Source organism: Eretmochelys imbricata, chromosome 2, assembly GCF_965152235.1.
Source record: "Eretmochelys imbricata isolate rEreImb1 chromosome 2, rEreImb1.hap1, whole genome shotgun sequence".
In the NCBI taxonomy this organism is placed as follows: domain Eukaryota; kingdom Metazoa; phylum Chordata; order Testudines; family Cheloniidae; genus Eretmochelys; species Eretmochelys imbricata.
Genome location: NC_135573.1, coordinates 219,537,795 through 219,562,568, shown reverse-complemented (window position 1 = coordinate 219,562,568; position 24,774 = coordinate 219,537,795). Strand labels below are relative to the sequence as shown.

General features: G+C 39.6%; 1 protein-coding gene across 2 annotated transcripts in view; it reads left to right on the top strand.

Moving 5' to 3' along the window:
* UMAD1 (UBAP1-MVB12-associated (UMA) domain containing 1) overlaps positions 1 to 24,774 on the top strand; it is a 142,917-nt gene that overhangs the window by 85,587 nt on the left and 32,556 nt on the right. For both annotated transcript variants that reach the window (XM_077808056.1, XM_077808055.1), the window contains one exon: positions 13,148 to 13,233. In XM_077808056.1, coding sequence (XP_077664182.1) covers positions 13,148 to 13,233 — 86 coding nt within the window. The remainder of the gene's footprint in view (positions 1 to 13,147; positions 13,234 to 24,774) is intronic.

The following is a 24,774-nucleotide window of genomic DNA, read 5'->3' as shown; positions in this document are numbered from 1 at the left end:
TGCACCTAAGTTATCGTTCTTATTGGAACAAGGAGGTTAGCCTGGCCTCTGATTGATACATGGCTAGATTTACCTCGCTGCACCTTCTCTGTGAGTGACTGCAGTGTGACCTAGAGGAATGAGTCCCCTAGACAGGGGAGGAGGCAAATGAGTACAAAACAAATCTGGTCTATTTCTTGTTTTGACCCACTCCATCTATCTTTTACATCTTTGGCTGGCAGCAGACGGTGCAGAAGGACTGCATGCCATCCACATCTCATGGCTGCTCGGCAGAAGATGGTACAGTACGACTGCTAGCCATCCTCATCTCTTGCCTGCCTGTCAGAAGATGGTACAGTACGACTGCTAGCAGTCCGTATCGCCTGCCCGCTCACCATAAGACGGTTCAATAGGACTGACTGCAGGACTAAAGAGAATGACCTGGTCAAGTCACTCCAAATTTAGTCCCTGCGCCCATGTCTGCCCAGGCGCTCCCAGCCGACGTGGCCAGGAGCACCTCGGACACGACGAGGACGACTACCAGTCGTATTGCACCGTCTGCTGCCAGAAGGCAATGGGCTGCTACTGTGTAGCAAAGCCGTACCACGTCTGCCAGTACCCAGGAGACATAGGGTGACAGTTACCTGAGCGGGCTCCATGCTTGCCATGGTATGGCGTCTGCACAGGTAACTCAGGAAAAAAGGCGCGAAACGATTGTCTGCCCTTGCTTTCACGGAGGGAGGGAGGGAACGGGGGCCTGACGATACGTACCCAGAACCACCCGCGACAATGTTTTAGCCCCATCAGAGTGCTCCATTGTGACTGCTCTGGACAGCACTCTCAGATGCCCGATTGTTTGCCGTTGCTCTGATGCCGGGAGGGGCGACTGAGGACACGGCTTACAGGGTTGGCTTCAGGGAGCTAAAATCAACAAAGGGGGTGTCTTTACATCAAGGAGTATTTCAGGCAGGACTTCACGGAGGGTTCCAATAAGAAATGGTGCACCTAAGTTATCGTTCTTATTGGAACAAGAAGGTTAGCCTGGCCTCTGATTGATACATGGCTAGATTTACCTCGCTGCACCTTCTCTGTGAGTGACTGCAGTGTGACCTAGAAGAATGAGTCCCCTAGACAGGGGAGAGGGGGGAAGCAAATGAGTACAAAACAAATCTGGTCTATTTCTTGTTTTGATCCACTCCATCTATCTTTTACATCTTTGGCTGGCAGCAGACGGTGCAGAAGGACTGCATGCCATCCACATCTCATGGCTGCTCGGCAGAAGATGGTACAGTACGACTGCTAGCAATCCTCATCTCTTGCCTGCCTGTCAGAAGATGGTACAGTACGACTGCTAGCAGTCTGTATCGCCTGCCTGCTCACCATAAGACGGTTCAATAGGACTGACTGCAGGACTAAAGAGAAAGGACTAAAGTGACCTGGTCAAGTCACTCCAAATTTAGTCCCTGCGCCCATGTCTGTCCAGGCGCTCCCAGCCGACGTGGCCAGGAGCACCTCAGACATGACGATGACGGCTACCAGTCGTACTGTACTGTCTGCTGCCACAAGGCAAGGGGTTGCTGCTACTGTGTAGCAATGCCGTACCGCGTCTGCCAGCACCCAGGAGTCATAGGGTGACGGTTACCTGAGCGGGCTCCATGCTTGCCGTGGTATGGCGTCTGCACAGGTAACTCAGGAAAAAAGGCGCGAAACGATTGTCTGCCCTTGCTTTCACGGAGGGAGAGAGGGAACGGGGGCCTGACGATATGTACCCAGAACCACCCGCGACAATGTTTTAGCCCCATCAGGCATTGGGATCTCAACCCAGAATTCCAATGGGCAGCGGAGACTGCGGGAACTGTGGGATAGCTACCCACAGTGCAACGCTCCGGAATCGACTCTAGCCTCGGTACTGTGGAAGCGCTCCGCCAAGTTAATGCACTTAATGCACTTAGAGCATTTTCTGTGGGGACACACACACTCGAATATATAAAACTGATTTCTAAAAAACCGACTTCTATAAATTCGACCTTATTCCGTAGTGTAGACATACCCTTAGAGATGACAGGGAAACAATCTTTCTATCCTGTGAAAAGGCTCATATTTTGGAGAAAAAACATTTGTACCAAATTGTGATGAAAAGTCTTCTTTTTTTTTTTTTTTTTTTTAATTGGACCTTCCATCTTTAGGGAGAACCAAAACAGAAATCTTTTGGCTTCCTCCTTGGGCTGCTCAGGGAGTCCTGGCTAACTGGCATTTCACCAGATGGGCTGCCAGGGAACTGGCCAGCCTGGGAGCCTATGAAGCTGGCCAGCCAGTCTGTCAAGCAGCCCCTAGAATCTGGGAGCCCCAGCTCCATAGCATCCTTCCAGCTAGTCATCTTAAGACCACCGCAGTCTGGAGAGGGGAGGAGCAGAGCCTGGCATCCAGGAGCCTGCCTAGTGGTTGCCCACAGGCAGGCTGCCAGGGAGTTTGGGAGCCCTCGCTTGGGCTGCTGAGGAGCTGCAGATCCTGGTGAACTAGAAGCCCTCGTAAACCCAGTCTGCTGAAGAGCCATGGAGCCCAAGAGCCCTGTCTCCCTGCTAGCTCATCAGATGGGCTATGAAACAGCCAGGAGTCTGAAAGCCCTAGGAGCTTCTACTCAGTTTCAGCCCGCCAGGTACTTTGTAGAGGAACTTGGACTCTCCAATAGCCTGCCAGGCATTCTGCCCAACAGCCTGGGAGCCAGGAAATTGGAGGCTCCCATGCGTCCCAGGATTGTGGAGCCTGGATGCTCAGGCTTTCCAGCAAAGCGTGCTGCTGAGGAGCTAGGAGCTTGGAAGCCTTGTCAGTCTGGGAAGGTAGGATAGGTGAACTGGCAGGAAATTAGGCAGATTTCCTCATAAGTTTAATTGAAATCAGCACATTCCAGCAATGTTTTGATTTTGATGAATTGGCATTTTCTGACTGAAAGCATTCCATCAGAAAATTTTCAACTGACTCTACTCAGGTTCTTTGTGGTCATTACATTTCATTGTAATATAAGTGTTTGATGATTTGCAGTTATGATAGTTTTTCATTTTGTCCACAAATGATGCAAGTAATAAAGCTTTTGGTGGTTGTAACTTTGCTATATCTGTTTATGCAGTATCCAAACAATCCATAAATGCATTTGTTTTGTAGTATGAACTCTGTGTTGCTAAAGCTATGAATAAATACAACTCATATTTTGTGGTATTTTTGTTTTATATTTACACAGCTGAAAAGGTGCCTGTATTTCACATAAATACATGGATTTTTAGTGTACTAGCCTTCTAAATGAAAGATTATGATCATTCACCTTGATTTTCTGCCTAAATCATAGCTTCTCTATGGTAATGGTCTAGTTTCAGAGAAATTATTATAAATTTTCCTTGATTCTGTTAAGAAGACTTACGTAAAATCCCAATATTTAAATGTCAGAGTTTTTTCTAAGGAAGTCGTACTGTTATATTTCAAAGTATAACAAGAAAATAAAAAGAATGAATCAACAGTTAGCAAGTTTCTTATGTATCAAAGTGAGAAATATTCTCTAATTCTACTAAATGTTTTTTTTTTAAACTCTTAGATTATAAAATTAAATTGATATAAATTTATTTACATGTTGTTTGTTAGAAGATGAAAGTAAATCAGGAGTTCCCTAGTTCAGAGTCTCCTTTACAAAACTGGCCTTAAAGTGAAGTTCCTAGAAATATTAAACCATTTTAAAGCACAAAATTAGTGAAAATAACACTAATCCCAGTTAATCCACATGATTGACCAATTTGCTCTTTTAAAAAAATGTAGCCCTTTAATCTTTCGTTGTGTGGAGCTGGTTACACAGGAAAGACGTCTGATCCAGAGATTAGCTATTCTGTTGGTTTTGGATGTTGTTTTCAACTGTTTCTGAGGACAGGTTGGACACACACGTTTAATTTGTGTGAAAAACTGGCTATTTTCCCCTATTTTCATCACCAGAATTAAAGTACATCAGGTCACTAAAGTTAGTAAGTGTATTACTACTGTTAATTTTATTGTGGAGACCAAGGCTAGTGTTTGTTAGCTGTTGAAATATATATATATATTGGTACTGTGGAAAGGTTATTTATGCCCTCTCTCTGTCTAGTAAAATTGTCTTTGGTTCTGAATTCCTTTTTTCATATGTAGTCATTGTGTAATGGTTTCATGTTACTGTATACCATTTAGGACATACAGGAGTTTTCAGGAGATTATTATTGGGGGAAGAAGTAAATTAGATTATTGTTCAATACTGTGTGTTAGACAAAAATAATCTGCTTTTCCTTAGGGTTCTAAACCTGGGAGTAACATTTGATATTCCCACAAAGAAAGTCGTGATGGAATGCAAATGCTGCAATGGGTGCAACATAAACCTTCCATTAGAATCTTAGATCTCTGGATTCACCACTGCAATCCTATGATTTTGAAAGAGGCTGCTATTTAGAGAGAGATTGTATTAAGTTATAGGTAAGGAGGGACACAAAATCTCTTGATCTACAAGTATTAGTAATTCTTGCCTGGGAAATGTAGACAACAAACCTGGTTTACAGGCTGTATTGTATCAGTTTTTAAATTACTTTTTCCAAAGCTTATTGGGTTATTTTTTTTGTGGGGTGTGTATGGGGAGGTAGCTGTAGGGTAGAAGAGTTCTTTTCAAATTAAAGTTGATAATTACTGTGGAGAGAGAGTTTTTATACAGTTATTTCGTATAAAAATATTGCCTAACTATTTAGAAGATTCATTCTTCATTCTCATCCCTCAGTTTGATTGAATTATGCTGTTGTAAATTCTTCTCCTACTTCCAGATATATCATTATGTTGTTAATTTTAAAATGTCTAAAGGAAAAAGTTAAGCAACTACATGAAAGTATGATAGGTAATTTTTAATCTATTAATACAAAATCAAATGCAGCTCTGTGCAAGTATCTTCTTGTGGTGGTGCAAAGCCGCCCCAACTTGTTGGTCTGATGAATGTACAAGTGGTCAGTGAGAGCTTTAAAAAAGACCTGGCTAGGGTGTCTAAATAGATAGCTGATTTTACCAAAGTTGTATCCCTTCTTAGTTTCATTAGTCCATGTTCTTTCCCATGTTTTGTACAATGTTTACAACACTCACATCCATTTTTCCCTTTTGTTCTTTTCTTCTTTTTTTTTTTTTTTTTTTTTTTTTTTCAGAACATGGGTCAACCTACAGAACCACAAACAGGTGTTAGGTGGTCGCTACTATCTTTTCCTTCCCATACTCCTAAAAGAAGGGTCCTGGAGGCCCTGATTTGGAAAAGGTTGAGAACCACGACTTTAGGTTTTCTTGTCTAGTTGGGGGGGGGGGGGTATGTGTGGTGGGTGTGTTTTTTTTAATTACAAAAAAAAACCTTCCTCTCTTAGTTTGTCTTTTCTTTAAACGCATTGCTGTTCCTTCTTGCTGTTTTTTTTTCCTTTCTCTTTCTTATTTTTCTGCTTCTTTGATGCTATCTAATCCACAAACAAGCTAGGCACTTCATAATTTGTAACACAGGCAAGGAAAGTGTTTTTAAAATGCATTGTAATTTATGTCTAACTTCATAATAATTCACACTTATGTAGCTCCTTTCATATGAAAATTTCAAAATACTTTATAAATATAACATTTTTAGAACATTATTGTTTGATAGGTAACTCATTTTTGTGCACACTTACAGAAAACAGCAGAGAGAGGTTAAATGATTGGCCTAGGTAACAAAGTGACTCATAACAGAACCAAGGATAGAAACCAAGGATAGAAACCAAGAATTCTGATCTTCAATGGTACAAGAATTCTGATCTGATCAGATGGTACTAGGAAAGTACCATCCCATCCGTATGAAAATGTATACTGTAGTGATTTAATTTTTGATAGGAATATCCTGATTGTGAGCCTCAGAATTCCCACTTTCAGAGTTCAGTCACAAACTGAACTGTATATTTGTTTACAGATATTGCCATCCATAAATATGATGTCAGCGAGGCTTTGAGAGCCTTTCCATGTGTATATGTCATTGTTTTTTGGATTCAGTTTTAGGTTGAACTTTAAAATGAAATTTTTGAGAATTACTCATTGTATATTGGGGGAGACAGCAATTCGCACAGATGGGGAGAGAGATCCAAAAGATGTGAACAGTAAGTTTTTCTGCTGCATTAGGATTAAATTCAGTTAGTGCAGAGTTGGCAAAGTCCATGCTGTCTCAGCTGGTGATAATATACAAAAATGTAGTTTCTGTAGAATAGAAATCTTGCCGGTTGACCAGTTGATTTGTCTTGCAGTTGAATTAATCACCTAGAAAGTGACTTCATAAAAAGCAAAAAATCTGTACTGTTGAATTTTGTAGAAATTGTTGTCTTGTGGTGACACAGAGTTGTATGATGATAACCTATATTCTTTGCTGAACATCTGTGCCTTGTAAACTAAGATAGGGCTGTAGAACTCTAATTTAAAACAAAATTAAATTAGAGAAAATGAGGAATCACAAAATGGTAAAACTAAAAAGTAAATAGAAGGGGATATTGTTCACAGATAATACTCTGTTGTTGTCATTTCTCCTACTGGAAGACAGTAAGAGTAAAGCATTGAGTCCCATTCTTCCCATCAACTTTTCCTCCTTACCTGGAATCGAGGCAAAGGGTTTTTGTGATGATGAGCTCAGTATATCAGCCCCTCCTCTCTTCTGTGAGATACTGTATTGCCAAAGCAGAATGAGAGAGTAGAGAGGCCAAAACAGTGTCACCCTTCATCAAAGGTGAGGAGGATCCCTGAGTGCTATTTTTTTAAAAAAAAATATTGCCAGTGAGAAATAGTCATCATGTAACCCTCTCTCCAACCCTCTGGAAAAAAAAAAGTAGAGATAATTGGTAGGTGAAGAGGGCTTACCTTAAAGTGTTGCATGTAGTGCCTTTTGCCCAAAGGGGGTATTCTGCACAGACAGAAGGTCCAGCTGATGAGACTTAATGGTGTGTGGGGAAGTCCATATGATAACCTTACACATTTCTACAACAGATGCCTCAGTCCTTACTGCCCAGGAACCAGAGAATGCTTCTAGAGGACTGATCCTTGACAATAAGATTGATCATAGGTTAGACAAATGCTTAGACTGTATATCAGTGAGGGTCTTAGAAATTTCTTTTCCATATTGGTGATTATCCAACAGACAAATAACTTTCCTAAACTCCTGAGAATGAGATGGAAAAAATAAACAAACAAAACCTTGAGTTCAGACCCAGATGATTCAGTTGCCTATTCTAAAGGGTTGGGATAGAAGGTCAGCGTAACAATAAAACTCAGTACTCAGTTTAGGAATAATTTAGGTGTAATTTAACCTTACAGTATCCAGAAAAACTGCATATATGGTGGCAAGATAATAAGGTGCCTCAGTTCTCCATCCGTTGGGCTGAAGTTATTAACTCTAGTAATGTGAACTTCAGAGTGAGCAGTTTTAGAGAGACCTGACCTTTTGATTCAACGAGCTGTGCTAAAGCACTGGAAGAAGAAGGGAGTGATTCAGTTGAGGAGCAACTGGTTAAAATAATGTTCTGTGCAGTAATAAGTAACCATAAGTAGCACCCATAAGCTAATTAAGTTTAACTTCAATGGGGGGGTGGAAGGGGATACCAAAGAAACCCATACAGTAGCTTATAACTTCAAAAGGAGAACTACACAAAAATGAGGAAACGAGTTAAACGGAAATTAAAGGGAACAGTCACAATAGTGAAATACCAGCAAACTGCATTTTAAAAATGCCATAACAGAGGTTCAAACTATATGTATATCTCCCAAATTTAAAAAAAAAACAGTAAGAGGACCAAAAATGAGTAGAAGAGGTGGTTAGAGACAAAAAGACATCCTTTAAAAATTGGAAGTCAAATACTATTGAGGAAGACATAAAGGAGCATAAACTCTGGCAAATCAAATGTGAAAATACAGTTAGCCAAATAAGAATTTGAGGAGCAACTAGCAAAAGACACGCAATCTAATAGCAAAAAAAATAAAAATATAAGTACTGTACGTCAGAAACAGGAAGACTTCCAAACAATTAGTGGGACCACTGGACAGTCAAGGTGCAAAAGGATTACTCAAGGAAGACAAGACCATTGCAGAGAAGCTAAGTGAATTCTCTGTATCAGTCTTCACTGAATAGGATGTGAGGGAAATTCCCACACCTGAGCCATTCTTTTTAGGTAACAGATCTGTGACAATGTGTTCCAGCTAATCCCCATCCCTCTGCCAATTTCCCACCATCCCTGGCCACTTCTGCTGCCCCCAAGCCAGGCTCCAGTCCTCCGCAGCTCAGCCCAGCTCTGCTCCCCAGCGGTCCTGTTACCTGCTCTACCCCTTACCCCCAGCCATCCCTACCTACCTCTGCCCCACTCCTGGTGCAGCTGGCCTGACTCACCCTCCCCCAGCCCCAGCACTGTCTGGTGGGGTGACAGGAGCCAGGCAGGATCTTTAAATTATTTTTTAACAAAGCACAGGAGTCCACGTGCATGTCAAATCGCCCCGCCTGCATATTACCATGCATAGGCACGCAAGCGACGTAGCAGCTGGAGCCAAATTCCAATCACCATTCAAGCTTTCCAATTGGCTGGGTCTGGGGGCAGGCCAGGGGCGGGAGCCAATAAAAAAAAAAAAAAAGCAACAACAACAAGCCCAAAAACTAGCCAACACGCAAAGAGTTACAAAGGGATCTCACCAAACTGGGTAACAAAATGGCAAATGAAATTCAGTGTTGATAAATGCAAAGTAATGCACATTGGGAAAACATCATCCCCAACTAAACATACAAAATGATGTGCTCTAAATTAGCTGTTACCACTCAACAAATAGATCTTGGAGTCATTGCGGATAGTGCTCTGATATGGCCCAATATCTAAACAAATACTTTGCCTCAGTCTTTAAGGCTAAAGAGGATCTTAGGGATAATGGTAGCATGACAAATGGGAATGAGGATATAGAGGTAGATATTACCATATCTGAGGTAGAAGCAAAACTCAAACAGCTTAATGGGACTAAATCGGGGGGCCCAGATAATCTTCATCCAAGAATATTAAAGGAATTGGCACCCAAAGTTGCAAGCCGATTAGCAATAATTTTTAATGAGTTTGTAAACTCAGGGGTTGTACCGTATGATTGGAGAATTGCTAACATAGTTCTGATCTTTAAGAAAGGGAAAAAAGGTGATCCAGGTAACTATAGGCCTGTTAATTTGACATCTGTAGTATGCAGGGTCTTGGAAAAAATTTTGAAGGAGAAAGTAGTAAGGACATTGAGGTCAGTGGTAAATGGGACAAAATACAACATGGTTTTACAAAAGGTAGATTGTGACAAACCAACCTGATCTCCTTCTTTGAGAAAGTAACAGATTTTTTAGACAAGGGAAACAGTGGATCTAATTTACCTAGATTTCAGTAAGGCGTTTGATACTGTGCCACATGGGGAATTATTAGTTAAATTGGAAAAGATGGGGATCAATATGAAAATTGAAAGGTGGATAAGGAATTGGTTAAAGGGGAGACTACAACGGGTCCTACTGAAAGGTGAACTGTCAGGCTGGAGGGAGGTTACCAGTGGAGTTCCTCAAGGATCGGTTTTGGGACCAATTTTATTTAACCTTTTTATTACTGACCTTGGCACAAAAAGTGGGAGTGCGCTTGTCAAGGTTCCACCCCCACTCTGAACTCTAGGGTACAGATGTGGGGACCTGCATGAAAACCTCCTAAGCTTACTTTTACCAGCTTAGGTTAAAAACTTCCCCAAGGTACAAATTAATTTTATCCTTTGTCCTTGGAATAACCACTGCCACCACCAAACTCTAACTGGGTTTACTGGGAAACGCAGTTTGGACACGTCTTTCCCCCCAAAATCCTCCCAACCCTTGCACCCCACTTCCTGGGAAAAGTTTGGTAAAAATCCTCACCAATTTGCATAGGTGACCACAGACCCAAACCCTTGGATCTGAGAACAATGAAAAAACATTCAGTTTTCTTACAAGAAGACTTTTAATAGAAATAGAAGTAGATAGAAGTAAAGGAATCACCCCTGTAAAATCAGGATGGTAGATACCTTACAGGGTCATTAGATTCAAAACATAGAGAATCCCTCTAGGCAAAACCTTAAGTTATAAAAAAGACACACAGACAGAAATAGTCATTCTATTCAGCACAATTCTTTTCTCAGCCATTTAAAGAAATCATAATCTAACGCATACCTAGCTAGATTACTTACTAAAAGTTCTAAGACTCCATTCCTGTTCTATCCCCAGCAAAAGCAGCATGCCAACAGACACAGACCCTTTGTTTCTCTCCCTCCTCCCAGCTTTTGAAAGTATCTTGTCTCCTCATTGGTCATTTTGGTCAGGTGCCAGCGAGGTTACCTTTAGCTTCTTAACCCTTTACAGGTGAGAGGATTTTTCCTCTGGCCAGGAGGGATTTTAAAGGGGTTTACCCTTCCCTTTACATTTATGACAGTGCTAATAAAGTTTGCAGATGATACAAAGCTGGGAGGTATTGCCAATTTAGAGGAGGACAGGGGTATCCTACAGGAGGATCTGGATGACCTTGTAAACTGGAGTAATAGTAATAGGATGAAATTTGATAGTGAGAAGTGTAAGGTCGTGCATTTAGGGATTAATAACAAGAATTTTAGTTATAAACTGGGGACGCATCAATTAGAAGTAACGGAGGAGGAGAAGGACCTTGGACTACTGGTTGATCATAGGATGACTATGAGCCGCCAATGTGATTTGGCTGTGAAAAAAGCTAATGCGGTCTTGGGATGCATAAGGAGAGGTATTTCCAGGAGGGATAAGGAGGTTTTAGTACCGTTATACAAGGCACTGGTGAGACCTCACCTGGAATACTGTGTGCAGTTCTGGTCTCCCATGTTTAAGAAGGATGAATTCAAACTGCAACAGGTACAGAGAAGGGCTACTAGGATGATCCGGGGAATGGAAAACTTGTCTTATGAAAGGAGACTCAAGGAGCTTGGCTTGTTTAGCCTAACTAAAAGAAGGTTGAGGGGAGATATGATTGCTCTCTATAAATATATCAAAGGGATTAATACTGGAGAAGGAGAGGAATTATTTAAGCTCAGTACCAATGTGGACACAAGAACTAATGGATATAAACTGGCCACCAGGAAGTTTAGACTTGAAATTAGACAAAGGTTTCTGACGGTCAGAGGAGTGAAGTTTTGTAATAGCCTTCCAAGGGAAGCAGTGGGGGCAAAAGATCTATCTGGATTTAAGATTAAACTCGATAAGTTTATGGAGGAGATGCTATGATGGGATAACATGGTTTTGGTAATTAAATATTCATGATAAATAGGCCTAATGGCCTGTGATGGGATGTTAGATGGGGTGGGATCTGAGTTACCCAGGAAAGAATCTTCTGTAGTATCTGGCTGGTGAATCTTGCCCATATGCTCAGGGTTTAGCTGATCGCCATATATGGGGTCGGGAAGGAATTTTCCTCCAGGGCAGATTAGAAGAGGCCCTGGAATTTTTTCGCCTTCCTCTGTAGCATGGGGCACGGGTCACTTGCTGGAGGATTCTCTGCTCCTTGAAGCCTTTAAACCATGATCTGAGGACTTCACTAGCTCATAGGTGAGAGGTTTTTCGCAGGAGTGGGTGGGTGAAATTCTGTGGCCTGCGTTGTGCGGGAGGTCAGACTAGATGATCATAATGGTCCCTTCTGACCTTAGTATCTATGAATCTATGAAAACATCTGCTCAATGTGCCGTGGTAGTCCAAAAAATTAACACAACGTTAGGAGCCATTAGGAAAGGGACAGATAATAAGACAGAAAATAAGACAGAAAATATCATGATGCCACTATATAAATCCCTGATATGCCCACAGCTTAAATACCTTGAGCAGTTCTGGTTGTCACATCTCTAAATAGAAATATTATAATTGGAAGCAGCACAGAGAAGGGCAATAAAAATGAATAGGGGAATGGAACAGTTTCCAAAAGAAGAGAGAATAATAAGACTGCGACTTTTCAACTTGGAAAAGAGACAACTAACGGAGGAAATGATGGCAGATTATAAAATCATGAATGGTGTGGAAAAAGTGAATAAGGAAGTGTTCATGTAACACGTGAACCAGGAGTCACCCAATGAAATTAATAGGCAGCAGGTTTAAAACAAATATAAGGAAGTACTACTTCACACAATACACAATCAACCTGTGGAACTCCTTTCCAGGAGATGTTGTGAAGGCCAAAAGTACAACTGAGTTTAAAAAGAAGAATTAGATAAGTTCATTCAGGATAGGTCCATCAATGGTTATTAGCTCAGATGGTCAGGGACGCAACCCCATGCTCTGGGTGTCCCCAAAATCTCTAACTGCTTGCAGCTGGGACTTGACTACAGGGGATAGATCACTTGATAAATTGCCTTTTTTGTTCATTCCTTCTGAAGCATCTGTCTCTTGCCACTGTTGAAAGACAGGATACAGGGCTAGATATACCATTGGTCTGAGCCAGTATGGCTATTCTTATGTTCATATGCTATTTGGATAATTGGGAGTATACGGGATAATCTGACTACAATAATTTTTGCACCTTTCCAAATTATCTGCTCACCACTCTTTTATATTGTTTGTTAAAATTATTATTTGTACTTTTGCTACTCAAGATCAATTCAAGCTCATGGTCTTTAGAATTTTACTATGATTTTGCCTGCTACATCTGTGGCATCCACCACATCTTTTTGAAGACAACTGTCTGGTGCATGCTTTTTAACTGCGTATGTGATGTGCTTGAGCTCCAGATCCTCACTTTGCTGCTGCCTCTCAAAGGCTGACAGCATTTTTGCTTTTTCCAGAATGGCTCTGCTGGAATATTCCCAGAACACTATAAAACAAGGGTTCTAGATTTTTTCATAATTTGGGTCTCATCTTAATGTGTTTTCTCACAGACCACCACCAATTATGATTGTGTGGACTGCTTCCCAAAATGCATGTGTATATGGTTTTTTCCTTGAATTCAAGCTGGAAAATATAAATGTGGAAATAACATATGTAGACTTAAATCTCCCTTGTACAGTGAATCATATAATTAGAGATTAGTACTCCAGAAATTGATTTACTAGTTTGTGTGGAAAATAGAAAACCTTACACTAAAATAAATTTCTTTTTTTGCTTTGATAGGTGATACAATTAATGAACAGAGAAGAGCATCTAAAGATAAAAATTCATTTCCTGAGACAGGACCTACATACAATCAACCTGTTCAGGTAAGAGAGACTACATTTCCTTAAGTGTCTTTGGTGACATTTCTTAGCAGAAGATTATTGAATAAACTGCTGCTATTCCAGAGATCTCTAAGGATATTAGGTAGTAGATTTTGGTCTGGCTTTGCAGACAAGGGCATAGATGTGATTGAATTTTTTAATCTAAATAAACTGAGGTCCTGCTGAGCGTCAAAGAAAAGTCAGTGTGGTAGAGAAACACAACTGTAATAGCGCTGTTGCATTCAAGCCTTTCTCTATCAATCTAAGGTTTCAGAGTAGCAGCCATGTTAGTCTGTATCCACAAAAAGAAAAGGAGTACTTGTGGCACCTTAGAGACTAACAAATTTATTTGAGCATAAGCTTTCGTGAGCTACAGCTCACTTCATTGTATGCATGCAGTGGAAAATACTCCTTTTCTTTCTATCAATCTAAGGTTCTTATATAGCCTGCATTAGCATAGCATCTGAGTGCTGCTTAATCTGAAATGTTTGTATCCTCACAAAGGAGTTGTAAAGTAGTAGTAGTCCAATTTACAGATGGAGAACTGAAGCACAGAGAAAGTGACTTGATCATGGTCACACATGAATTGCCAAAGTAGGGAATTGTACCTGAGTCTCCCAAATTCCAGGCTAACACCCAAACCATTGAACTATCTGTGACCAGGGGTGCCTGGGGCAGCCCTCACTGGAAATGCCAAGGGCAGGCTGCGAAAGGGAAAGCAGATACCCACCAGTTTTGGAAGTAACACTGAAGTTAAACTCCCCCAACCAGTCACAACTGCACTTCTGATCTCCCATACTGGTTATCAAGAAGCAAAAAAGAAATCACACAGCCCTCTTTACCCCCCATTGCATTTCAGTCTCTGGCTCCCAGTCAGCACCTAGATCCACTACGGTGAGAAGTTATTTTAAACTCTGTTCACATATACAAAATGTTCTTCTGATCCCAAAGGATCAGCCACATTACCAGGTCACTATAGGTTTGGATCTTACCCAAAATGCAACATTGTCAGCCAATTCTTTAGTGTCTAAAATTAAAGGTTTATTATAAAGAAAAAAGAAAGAACAAGAAGAGAGATGCTAAATGGTAAAGCAGTCACATACATACAAAAACTTCAAAGTCCATATATCTGGTTCCTAGCAGTACTGGTGAGTTTGCTGGCTCGAAAGTCCCTCTGGAACACATCCACAGCTTGGATGGGTCATTCAGTCCTTTTTTCAGAGCTTCAGTTTGTAGCAAAGTTCCTCAAGAGGTAAGAAGCAGGATTGAAGACAAAATGGAGAAGATGCAGCTGCCTTTTATAGTCTTCTGCCATGTGGCCTGTGCTTCCTTTGTTTCAAACACAAGCTGTCCAACATATGGCTGGCTGTAAAGCCTTAGAGTTCTGTCCATAGGCATGCCCCTGCATGCCTTGCTGAGTCATAAGGTGTATCTGCCTTCTCTCAATGGGTCAGTTGTATAGTTGATGGTCCTCAGTGGGCCAGCAAGCAGGGTAGGCAGAGCTGATGGCCAAACTATCTGGGGGTGTCACCCAGAAGCATAGTACAAGTTTGAAATACAGACATAGATACATATCTTTAACACATAATACAAAGGTGATACAAACACATAAATGAGATGATCATATCTGGCAAATTATAACATTTTTGCAGATACCTTACATGGCCTATCTGGCATAACTCATTACAATTTTAAAATATTGATATTCATAATATCCTCAAGTGTCCCCCAGATTCCATACAGCACCACACCATCCTCTTCTCTAAAACCAGAGAAGAAAGTTCTTCCTATAACTTTAAAAAGGAAAGCTCTTTTCTCCAAAATCCCTATTTCAGAAGACTTCCACACATGCAGCCATTGTCCTATCCACAAATTTGACAAGAACTCCCTTAATCCTACACCAGAGGGTTTGTAACTTTGAGCTAACTGAAACTTTCTAGTATTCTCAGTCTTCCAAATCAAATGAAGGTCAAGGAGAAGGTGTTTTCTGTTAGAATGACAACGTTCATTTTGAAGACTGAGATCTGGTTAGAGGTGGTCTCCCTTCACCCACTTAAAGGAAATATCATCTGGTATTCTTGACCGGAAGGAGTTGAGCCTTTGGTGACCAATAGGGCCTACTGGTCCATAGAGATGTGGTAGATTCATCCCTTGAACTAAATGTCCAAAGTGAAACCACTAGGAATTTTACAGCATCACACCAACAGTAGCGAATATATGGCTGACAAGGGCGAGGGATCCTGAATGAACCTTAGAGTCTGTCTCAGATGGCAGTGAGGGTGATTCTGGGAGCACCCGGATCCCATGGTATGATAGCGTAAGATGTGAAAAGGGGATGCAATAGCAAGTTGCCTCCTAAAAGCTGCAGAAGACGGTATTGACAAAGCCATTAAAATGGAGGTACAGATAGGTCTAGCACCAAAAAAAAATTGACTTTGGATAAAAGGAGTAGACAGTGCCTAAATAATTGATGCCCTGGCATGACCCTCCAGTGCCCGGGAGACTGAGGCTAAGGCACTGAACACTGAGTGAAAAGCTGTGAGCTCCTGACTCAATAGACTGGCCTGAATGTTAACTTCTCCAGACCATCTGTACTAAGTGATAACACACACCATGACCACCTGCAAGCTCACCATTGTAACTGAAGACTCCTACTTTTCAATGAGAGGGTCTTTTGTTGTCTGCGGCTTTGCAGATCCTAGAAAGTGCTATGCTAGAATTCACAGCAATGAAAGTCAGTACTGGTCCTTATGTCCAAAAACTTATTCTTAAGCATGGCAAATTTAAAGGAATAAATATTTCTCAGTCTTTAAAAGCAAAGTGTGATAAAATAAAATTTTATCTCTGTTTTGTAACTGTCATTGAATATCTGGGTCCTAGCTTCACCAGGCTGAAGCAACCATTTTTTGAATGGTTTCGATGTCCCGACTCCACATGGTAGGTAAATGATTTAAAAAATAAATCATCCTGCTAGATAGTGGACAGATTGACAATGTGCTAAACTACGTAAGTGTTGAGTGAGAAAGAAAAGAAGAATGTTTTGCATCAGTGGTACATCTAAAAGTTTATGTAAATACCACCAAATCCTCAACAAATGATAGTGCAAGTAAAGGTTTAACAAAGCTTTCACATTATGTAGCCCTTGATGCAAATATTATTTTCATTGTCCTAAATGCCACAATGATAGAATGTGAGTTTTTCAAAACGAACTTAACAAAACAAACTCGCACCCACATATACAGCAAAGCACACTCCAGGACATTATGCATTATAAGTGAATGGCCCAAGTGTAGATGTTTTCCAGCCCTAGCTGGTTATATGGTACTGACTTGAAGATGGACCCAGAGCACCATGTATTTTATTAACCCAGTCACAGTGTGAACACTTGACAGCAACAGCAGGCAACACTAGCGAAGGACTAATCTAGTACAGCTTGGTATGATCAGTTTTTTATTTCAAACCTATTAGACATTATACATGGTATTAGGTATTGAAGATTTTTACTTGAATTTGAAATAAATTATTACGTCATAATAGTTCTGACTCTGTCTCAGACTGTTGGTAGCACTGGAAATTTAATCTATACAATAGTGAAGACGAAACAAAATATTTAAGATCAAGTAAGGTTTACATAAGCAAAAATAATAAAATAAAAATGAGAAATTCTAGGACAGTAATCAAGAACAAGAAGAATGCAGAGAAATCTAACAGGTTTTTTTTTTTTGTCAATCAAATTTGAAATCTTAGCCACATGTAGGCAAGTAATCAGAAGATCTTTCTCACTAACTTTGTCAGCTGTGGAATATGAAAGTGTGTCAGTTGTCATTTTAGCTAACACATTAAGAATTGAATCGAGACCCCCAGAACCGAAAACCTGAGCATCTACAGTTTAAGCTGAACAAATGAGCTCTGTCAAGGTTCCTCCCCTACTCTGAACTCTAGGGTACAGATGTGGGGACCTGCATGAAAAACCTCCTAAGCTTATCTTTACCAGCTTAGGTCAAAACTTCCCCAAGGTACAAAGTATTCCACCCGTGGTCCTTGGAATGGCCGCTACCACCACCAAACTAATACTGGTTACTGGGGAAGAGCTGTTTGGACGCGTCTTTCCCCCCAAAATACTTCCCAAAACCCTGCACCCCACTTCCTGGACAAGGTTTGGTAAAAAGCCTCACCAATTTGCCTAGGTGACTACAGACCCAGACCCTTGGATCTTAAGAACAATGAACAATCCTCCCAACACTTGCACCCCCCCTTTCCTGGGAAATGTTGGATAAAAAGCCTCACCAATTTGCATAGGTGACCACAGACCCAAACCCTTGGATCTGAGAACAATGAAAAAACATTCAGTTTTTTACAAGAAGACTTTTAATAGAAAATAGAAGTAAATAGAAATGAAGAAATCCCCCCTGTAAAATCAGGATGGTAGATATCTTACAGGGTAATTAGATTCAAAAACATAGAGAACCCCTCTAGGCAAAACCTTAAGTTACAAAAAAGATACACAGACAGAAATAGTTATTCTATTCAGCACAATTCTTTTCTCAGCCATTTAAAGAAATCATAATCTAACACATACCTAGCTAGATTACTTACTAAAAGTTCTAAGACTCCATTCCTGGTCTATCCCTGGCCAAGCACAGCATACAGACAGACACAGACCCTTTGTTTCTCTCCCTCCTCCCAGCTTTTGAAAGTATCTTGTCTCCTCATTGGTCATTTTGGTCAGGTGCCAGCGAGGTTACCTTTAGCTTCTTAACCCTTTACAGGTGAGAGGAGCTTTCCCCTGGCCAGGAGGAATTTCAAAGGGGTTTACCCTACCGAAAGCCTGAGCATCTACAGTTTAAGCTGAACAAATGAGCTCTATAGAGAAGAGCTGTAACAGACTCGTATCCTGTGTGATTGGTCATAAATTGTCAGCCCTTACCTGTTTTCCAGCTTGAAAAGGATGTTACTACTAATAATTAGATGGAGACCTAGCTAAGACTGTAATATTCTGTTCAGCATGCACTCCAGTATTGATTTTGAAAGGGAACAATTTAGGAAAGTTTAAAGATGGCTCTCTGGTAATGGTATGGTACAAGTTGAAAATATGTGGTGTAATGAATTATGACGAGTTAAGTTAGGCATTGAAACAGAAGCAATTACAGATAAACAAGATGAACCTATCCATATGTCATGTTAATGCATTTGCACCCCAAAAATGTTGTACATGGTATGCACACAAGCACTTCAATTTTCCCCCTCAAAAATAAATGATGCTTTTCTAAACATGAACCTACTCTGCATAGTCCCATAGTTTTAAATATATGCAGTACCACAATGAAATGGCAGGTTTCAGAGTAACAGCCGTGTTAGTCTGTATTCGCAAAAAGAAAAGGAGTACTTGTGGCACCTTAGAGACTAACCAATTTATTTGAGCATAAGCTTTCGTGAGCTACAGCTCACTTCATTGGATGCATACTGTGATTCCACAGTATGATTCCACAGTATGCATCCAATGAAGTGAGCTGTAGCTCACGAAAGCTTATGCTCAAATAAATTGGTTAGTCTCTAAGGTGCCACAAGTACTCCTTTACAATGAAATGGGTTTTTTTCCTTTTAACCATCATATATAAAATGTTTAGGAACAGCTATATAGTTTAGCCTTGGAACTATTTCTCCTTCTGCTTTCTGTGTGGCATTAAACTAAGAGATGGGGGAAAGCCGATTGCCGCAGAGGCGCACGTGGATCAGCCAGAGACCTCTCTTAGAGGAGAGTCTATTGATAGAGAATCTCTAGGTTTTAGTCAGGAGGAGAGGATGGAAGAGGATAAAGTATGGGCCAGATCAGACAAGAAACATTCACATAAAGAATTTTACACATCAGAAAAGGGAAGACAAATAAACAGTGACAAGTTTTTAAAGTGCTTGTACACAAATGCTAGAAGTCTAAATAATAAGATGGGTGAACTAGAGTGCCTTGTGTTAAAGTAGGATATTGATATAATAGGGCTCACAGAAACCTGGTGGAGTGAGGACAATCAATGGGACACAGTCATTCCGGGATACAAAATATTATCGGAAAGACAGAACAGGTCGTGCGGAGATGGGGGTAGAGTGGCACTATATGCGAAAGAAAATGTAGACTCAAATGAAATAAAAATCTTAAATGAATCCACATGTTCCATAGAGTCTCTATGAATAGTAATTCCATGCTCTAATAAGAATATAACAGTAGAGATCTATTATCGACCGTCTGACCAGAACAGTGATAGTGACAATGAAATGCTAAGGGAGATTAGAGAGGCTATCAAAATAAAGAACTCAGTAATAGTGGGGGATTTCAATTATTTCAAGGATTTCACCTCAGGATGAAATGCAGAGACAAAATTTCTCGATACTTTAAAAGACTGCTTCTTGGAGCAGCTGTTACAGGAACCCACAAGGGGAGAGGCAACTCTCGATCTAGTCCTGAGTAGAGCGCAGGATCTGGTCCAAGAGATAACTATAACAGGACCGCTTGGAAATAGTGACCATAATATAGCAACATTTAACATTCTTGTGGTAGGAAGAACACCTCAACAGCCCAACACTGTGGCATTTAATTTCAGAAAGGAGAACTATGCAAAAATGAGGAGGTTAGTAAAGCAGAAATTAAAAGGTACAGTGACTAGAGTGAAATCTCTGCAAGCTGCATGGACACTTTTCAAAGACACCATAATAGAGGGTTAAATTAAAAAACACAGTAAAAGATCTAAAAAAGAGCCACCGTGACTTAACCATGTAAAAGAAGCAGAGAGAGATAAAAAGGCATCTTTTAAAAAGTGGAAGTCAAATCCTAGTGAGGTAAATAGAAAGGAGCATAAACACTGCCAAATTAAATGTAAAAATGTAATAAGAAAAGCCAAAAAGGAGTTTGAAGAACAGCTAACCAAAATCTCAAAAGGTAATAACAAAATGTTTAAGTACATCAGAAGCAGGAAGCCTTCTAAATAACCAGTGGGGCCCCTGGACGATCGAGATACAAAAGGAGCACTTAAAGACAATAAAGTCATAGCAGAGAAACTAAATGAATTTTTTGCTTCAGTCTTCACGGCTGAGGATGTTAGGGAGATTCCAAACCTGAGCCGTCTTTTGTAGGTGACAAATCTGAGGAATTGTAACAGATTGAAGTGTCACTAGAGGTGGTTTTGGAATTAATTGAGAAACTTAACAGTAACAAGTTCACCTTTCAATGAATTCTTACTCCCTCTCTATTAAAACAATGGAATCTTACTTCCTGAGTGTACACATCTGCCCCTGGCTTGATTATTCTCTCTGCAATTTGCTCATTGGAATGTTCTTCATCTCCCTTTATGCTACAGATGCTACCTGTATGATCTATTGTGATGTATATAGTTTATCTGTGTATTTTAAGTGCACATTTTTATTTAGTTTGGCCATTGGAGGAAGAGGGAGTTGTCTTTAAACGAAAACATAGTCCGGCTCTTGTCAATGGTCAGAATGAAACCAAATAGAATGGTCCCATCTCAGGTTAGGATTCTCTGTGACAACTGACAAAGAAAAGCAGCGTACAAAACTGTATGTATTTGAAATGTCTGTTATCTTTTAACATAATTTCTACTAGACAGGGGTTGGACTCTATATACCTCATTGTTGGGCTCTATTCTGATCTCAGAGTCATGCAAATCATCTGAGCATGATGTTGGGAAAATTACCTTTAGCATGAAATTCATCCCTGTGAAGAAGGGCAGCCCGAGACCTATGCATCACTTTAGTTCCTAAATGGAACAACACATATTAAAGGTGAAATTCATCTTTTTTGCAGGGATCCCTCAAAACAGGGTTTAAGTGGAACTTATGTGCCAACAGTCACCACAGTATCTGAGTTTCTAGGTCAAATGCACAATGTTGTCACCATTAGAGAAGATTCAGTAAATTATGGCTGGGATGTGAGAAAACAGACCTTCCTGAAGTTTGACAATGGCTGACAACATAACTCTTCATAAACTATGTAAAATGTACTTTTGATCTTGCATTGTTTCGAAGTGTTTTACGTGTTCAGAGGAAGAAGGGGAGAAGTTTCCAGAATTAAATATTGGATTTTACTTGGGGAGTAAATCTTTTATTTTATTTTTAAATATTAAGGCGTAGAGATGTTCAAAGTGTTTGTCACGTGGAAACATCATGTTGGGGGTGCCTAAATCATAACTGGCTACATGCATGCAAATTAAGATATGGAATTGGTGTCCATAAATTAGGCGCATGCAGATATTTGCACCCATGTAACTGAGTATTTGGCCATTCACCAAACAGTTTTTAAAACCTCAATATACTAAAACAAACACAAGAATAATGCACACATTTCAATTCCTATGGAAGGAAGATGGATAATTTTAGATATCAGTAAACTGGGATTCCAGTCTTGCGGGTATGTGTGTGTGTGTGTGTGTGTGTGTGTTTGTGTTTTCGTTTGTAATTCAAGGAGAAATCACAAGGATATAAAAAAAAACACAATGAAACTATTAGGGCTGTCGATTAATCTCAGTTTTAATCACACTGTTGAGCAATAGAATACCAAATGAAAGTTATTAAATACTTTTAGATGTTTTTCTACATTTTCAAATATATTGATTTAAATTACAATATAGAATGCAAAGTGTATAATGCTCACTTTATATTATTATTTTTATTACAAATATATGCACTCTAAAATTATAAAAGAAATAGTATTTTTCAATTCACCTCATACAAATACTGTAGTGCAATCTTTTTATCATGAAAGTGCAACTTGCAAATGTAGATTTTTTTTTTTTTGTTACATAACTGCACTCAAAAACAAAACAATTGTAAAACTTTAGAGCTTCCAAGTTCACCCAGTCCTACTTCTTGTTCAGCCAATCATGAAGACAAACAAGTTTGTTTACATTTACCGGACATAATGCTGCCTGCTTATTATTTACAATGTCGCCTGAAAGTGAGAACAGGCATTCACAGTGCACTTTTGTAGCTGGCACTGCAAGGTATTTACATGTCAGATATGCTAAACATTCATATCCCCTTCGTGCTTTGGCCACCATTCTAGAGGACATGCTTCTATGATGATGACACTCACTAAAAAAATAATGCATGAATTAAATTTGTGACTGAACTCCTTGGAGGGAGAATTGTATGTCTCCTGCCGTTTTACCTACATTCTGCCATATATTTCATGTTATAGCAATCTCGTATGATGACCCAGCACACGTTTGTTTTAAGAAAATTTTCACTGCAGATTTGACAAAATGCAAAAAAGGTACCAATGTGAGATTTCTAAAGGTAGCTACAGCACTTGACCCAAGGTTTAAGAATCTGAAGTGCCATCCAAAATCTGAGGACGAGGTATGGAGCATGCTTTCAGAGATCTTAAAAGAGCAATACTCAGATGCGGAAAGTATAGAACCCGAACCACCAAAAAGAAAATCAACCTTTTGCTGGTGGCATCTGACTCAGATGATGAAAATGAACATGTGTCGGGCCACACTGCTCTGGATGTTATCGAGCAGCACCTGTCATCAGCATGGACGCATGTCTTCTGGAATGGTGGTTGAAGCATGAAGGGACATATGAATCTTTAGGGCATTTGGCACGTACATATCTTGTGACGCCGGTTACAGCAGTGCCATGTGAACGTCTAGTCTCATTTTCAGGTGATATTATAAACAAGAAGTGGGCAACATCATCTCCAGTAAATGTAACCAACTTTGTTTGTCTGATCGATTGGTTGAAGTAGGACTGAGTCAACTTGTAGGCTCTAAAGTTTTACGTTGTTTTCTTTTTGAATGGAAGTTGTTGTTTTTTACATAATTCTACATTTGTAAATTCAACTTTCATGATGAAGAGATTGCATTACAGTACTTGCAATGGAGAAATTGAAAAATACTGTTTTTTACAGTGCAAATGTTTATAATAAACAATAAATAAAAACCGCACTATACACTTAGTATTCTGTGTTGTAACTGAAATCAATATATTTGAAAATGTAAAAAACATCCAAAAATATTTAAATAAATGGTATTCTGTTACTGTTTAACAGCGCAATTAATCGTGTGATTAATCGTGATTGTTTTTAATCACTTGACAGCCCTAAAAACTATACAATTGTTGTATTTAACTTTGTACTGCAGATTGCCATCTTATATACTTAATGTGTTGTTAGTGAGAGACACAATATTACACAACTGGTTTACTTGTGCATTAATAGTAGCACATGAATTCGAAGAATATCCTGCAAAGATATTGCAATTTATTTAAAGCTATTTGTCAGTTAAACTACAATGGGCATCAAATATTTGTTGTGCATAATTGACCAGGAGTGTTCAGTTGTTTTAAAGGAATCAAAGCCTTATTTTCTCATTGCAAACTGGCTTTTATTTTTAAACACTATCTGATTTAGAATTTAAAATATGTGAGCTTTTTAACTGGGGAACAGGGAAAATGGTGATCAAAAATAATTTTCATGTCGTTTTCCATAGGTAACTTGCTTATTCAGACGTGAAACTATGAAAAGTTTGGTTCTTGAAGCAAATACCTTCTGAGTATTCTCCATTAATTTTGTCTTTTTTGCTTTTCCTTCTCCTCTTAGATATTACTAGATTTGTTTCTCTGTGTGTGTCTTTCTAAATCATGAGGGAAACCAGCTGGGTGAGGTAATATCTTTTATTGGATCAGCTTCTGTTGGTGAAAGAGACAAGCTTTCGAGCTCCACAGAGCTATCCTTCAGATCTTGTTTCTCTCACTAACAGAGGTTGGTCCAACAAAAGATATTACCTAACCGCCACATCTCTGTCAGATCCTGGGAACACTATGGTGCAACACTGCAAATTTCTAAATCATGTCAGTTAAATGATATGCACTTTACATAGTTCTTGCTTAACTTAATATAAAACTTAATTGCACAGTGCATAAGTGAGAGCTAAATAAAAACAACCATCTTGATAACTATTTTCTGTCCTTTTCAACATATCACAAGGAAACTTGTTTAGATTTCAGCAATTTCCAGTCTCCACTATTCTGAAGTGGCATAACACTATGTAAAATGCAGCCAGAGGAATTTCAAGTATACGGACATGACCCTGCAAGGTACTGAGCACTCTGGTTCCAATTCATCCTGTGTAGTCTCACTGAAGTCACTTCAGTGGGACTATTCACATACCTCAAGTTGAACACATTCCTAAATGCTGTGCTTTGGATAAGGGCCAGAGTTCTCAGAATTTTTCAGGACTGAACCCGTAAAATAATCTTTGCTTCTGAAACATGAAGCTTCTAGTTTAGTTGCAATATTACAGTGATAGGAAATACCGTGGTTTTATCAGTTTTCACAGTACTTCAGTTTGTAGCTTTTGCATTTTTATTACACAATTTGTCAATATTCAGTCTTAACCTATTTTCATTAGGATTCTAAAATTAAGATTATAATGCATCCTAGCATCAGCATTGTTGTTAGACTATTTAGATACATTAATAGTATTTTGAAGCTTTGGTAATATTTTCCTTTAATTTCATGTAGTTCACCATTCCATT